A 2,509-nucleotide genomic window follows, 5' to 3' on the forward strand; every position below is an offset into this window, starting at 1 on the left:
TGGTTATCAACGGACAGGGGCACCCCTGCGCCTGACTCACTGCAACCTGCCCATGTCGGTTCGTAACGGTGGTTGCCAATGAACAGGCGCACCTGCCTGCGCTTACTTTAATCCAAGTCGCCATGCGAATCTATGATTGCGATTGCCATCGAATAGAGCTACATTCTCTCCCGTAATAAATGGCTACCAGAGCTACAGACCAACTGGTCAGGTTACGTTACATTGCGTTGTATCTTGAACCTTAAATTCTTAAATTCTTAAATACCGTTTATTTGATAGGGACCAAAAGGAGATCGCGGTACTAGTCTATTTCCGCTTACGCCAAGAAAAGGGCAAATGGGTGACATAGGAATCGCAGGATTACCTGGTATGAGATATACGAATAATTCTAAAGTATAAAGACTTTGTCTAGAAATTTCTTAATAGAAGGACTGTTGATGTAGGTTTCCCAGGGTCAAAGGGAATGATGGGCGAGCCTGGAGAAGACGGTGTACCTGGACGACCAGGTGAACGAGGAATGATTGGCTTCCCAGGATCTCCAGGGCCAGATGGCAAAGATGGTCCTCCTGGTTATCCTGGCATTCCTGGTCCCGTTGGACGACAAGGGCTACCAGGTGAAGAATTGTTTTTTAATTAACAAAACATTATTGAACACATAATATTGTCTCTCTGCTATTGTTTCGGTACGTTATTCTGCCGTTCAGGATACCCTGGAGTTCCAGGAGCCCCAGCACCACCAGCACCAGGTGCACGAAACAGAGGATTCAACATAGCTCGACACTCGCAATCCGAAATGATACCTCAATGTCCGAAAAACACTGTCAAACTCTGGGACGGTTTCTCTTTGCTACATATAATGGGCAACGGACATCCTTTCGCACAAGATCTTGGTAAGAAAGACTACTTAACACTTCTTAATTAGAATGACCAACAACTCAGAAAATATTGTACATTTCAATTACTTTTCTCTCTGGTTATTTTAAATACGATAAAAGTGCAGATGCGCAATACTTTCTGAGAAACTTTAATATATTAAAACATAACTAGATCCTAATTTTTAATCGTAGTATCTTCTTCGGTCATATAGGAATAGTCAAGGGTTGAGAAATCATATTTGTACGGCCATATTTACTAAGATTAAAATGTTTATTCACAGAATTGTACAGGTTTAACATTGGTAGTTGTTTGAAATTACATTTGGATTGGAGTTGTAGCGAAATCATAAACACGGAAATTACGAATTTTATATTAATATTGACGTTCTTTCGCAGGCGCCCCCGGTAGTTGCGTCACCAGGTTCTCTACCATGCCCTTCATGTTCTGTAACATAAACAACGTATGTGATTACGCGCAACGCAACGACTACAGTTATTGGCTGAGTACCACGGAACCCATGCCAATGTCAATGACGCCCATACCGGCGCCAGAAGTAGGCAGATACATTTCCAGGTGTTCTGTCTGTGAAGCGCCAACTCGTGCAATCGCAGTGCACAGTCAATCCATGGCTATACCGGAATGTCCAGCTGGTTGGGATGAACTTTGGATCGGGTACAGCTTCCTCATGGTGAGCAGATCTCTTAACTATATCCAAATTCAGTACGATATAGACTACTAGGTTTATTTATCTCGCAAGCATGTGCTTTCCAGAGCACTTATCTGTAACATCGATAGCCAAATATTAGTGGCATTTTTCCTGAGCCTAGCTTCGCGTAACCCGCCGTGCCTGTCTGCAATTCTGGTTGCCTATAAAATGAGGCAATGGGTCCATCTTATATTTTCTCACACATTCTAACATTTACCTAACATCTCCTAACGCTTCCTAATACCTCATAGCACATGTCGACACCTCCTGAGACCTTCTAATACTTTCTGACATCTCCCAACACCTCCTGCCACACTCTGACATCTCCCAACACCTCCTGCCACACTCTGACACTTCCTAATACCTCCTAATACCTACTGTCACCTCCTGACATCCCCTGAGAAATCTTACCACTTCCTAACAATTCCTGACACCTTCCAACACCTCCTTAAACATCCTGACAACACCTAACAACAGTTCCCTTCATTTCTCTTTATTTCCTCACACGTTTCCCTTCAATTTTCTACTTTCCCGGGTACATCTCGTCCGCAGTTCATATCATCCGGTACGAAAGGTAAGTTTAGAGATAGAAATAAATTTTATGGATACTTCTTCGCATATCATGTTCTCCTCCTCCTGTTGCCAGGAGTAAAAATCCGGCATTTTCCATCACAATTTTGAGCGGGACGATTTGCAACATTGTTGAACTTGACCCTGCTCAAAATTCCCACATAGTTGCAGCTCAGAAGTTCGGCAAAATGTGACAAAATCCGAAAAATCGACTCGACATTTGCAACATTGTTGTAGTCCCGAGAGAAGCCATTTGCAACATTGTTGAACTTGCAACATTGTTGTAGTCCCGGGAGAAGCCATTTGCAACATTGTTGAACTTGACTCTGCTCAAAATTCCAACATAGTTGCAGCTCA

General features: G+C 43.0%; 1 protein-coding gene and 1 long non-coding RNA gene across 4 annotated transcripts in view; one reads left to right on the forward strand and one right to left on the reverse strand.

Annotated features, from left to right (window-relative positions):
* Positions 1-2,509, forward strand: part of LOC128895684 (collagen alpha-2(IV) chain-like) — a 61,525-nt gene that overhangs the window by 57,099 nt on the left and 1,917 nt on the right. For both annotated transcript variants that reach the window (XM_054158484.1, XM_054158485.1), the window contains exons 23-26: positions 280-367; positions 444-614; positions 705-890; positions 1,272-1,564. In XM_054158484.1, coding sequence (XP_054014459.1) covers positions 280-367; positions 444-614; positions 705-890; positions 1,272-1,564 — 738 coding nt within the window. The remainder of the gene's footprint in view (positions 1-279; positions 368-443; positions 615-704; positions 891-1,271; positions 1,565-2,509) is intronic.
* LOC128895712 (uncharacterized) overlaps positions 1,571-2,509 on the reverse strand; it is a 1,173-nt gene continuing 234 nt past the window's right edge. Inside the window, exons 2-3 of one of the 2 annotated variants that reach the window (XR_008461844.1) lie at positions 1,937-2,476; positions 1,571-1,906 (exon numbers count right to left, since the gene is read on the reverse strand). This is a non-coding gene — a long non-coding RNA (uncharacterized LOC128895712). Of the gene's footprint in view, positions 1,907-1,936; positions 2,479-2,509 lie in introns of both variants that reach the window. The other variant, XR_008461845.1, reaches the window with a different exon arrangement.

This window comes from Hylaeus anthracinus, unplaced genomic scaffold, assembly GCF_026225885.1.
Source record: "Hylaeus anthracinus isolate JK02 unplaced genomic scaffold, UHH_iyHylAnth1.0_haploid 5, whole genome shotgun sequence".
In the NCBI taxonomy this organism is placed as follows: domain Eukaryota; kingdom Metazoa; phylum Arthropoda; class Insecta; order Hymenoptera; family Colletidae; genus Hylaeus; species Hylaeus anthracinus.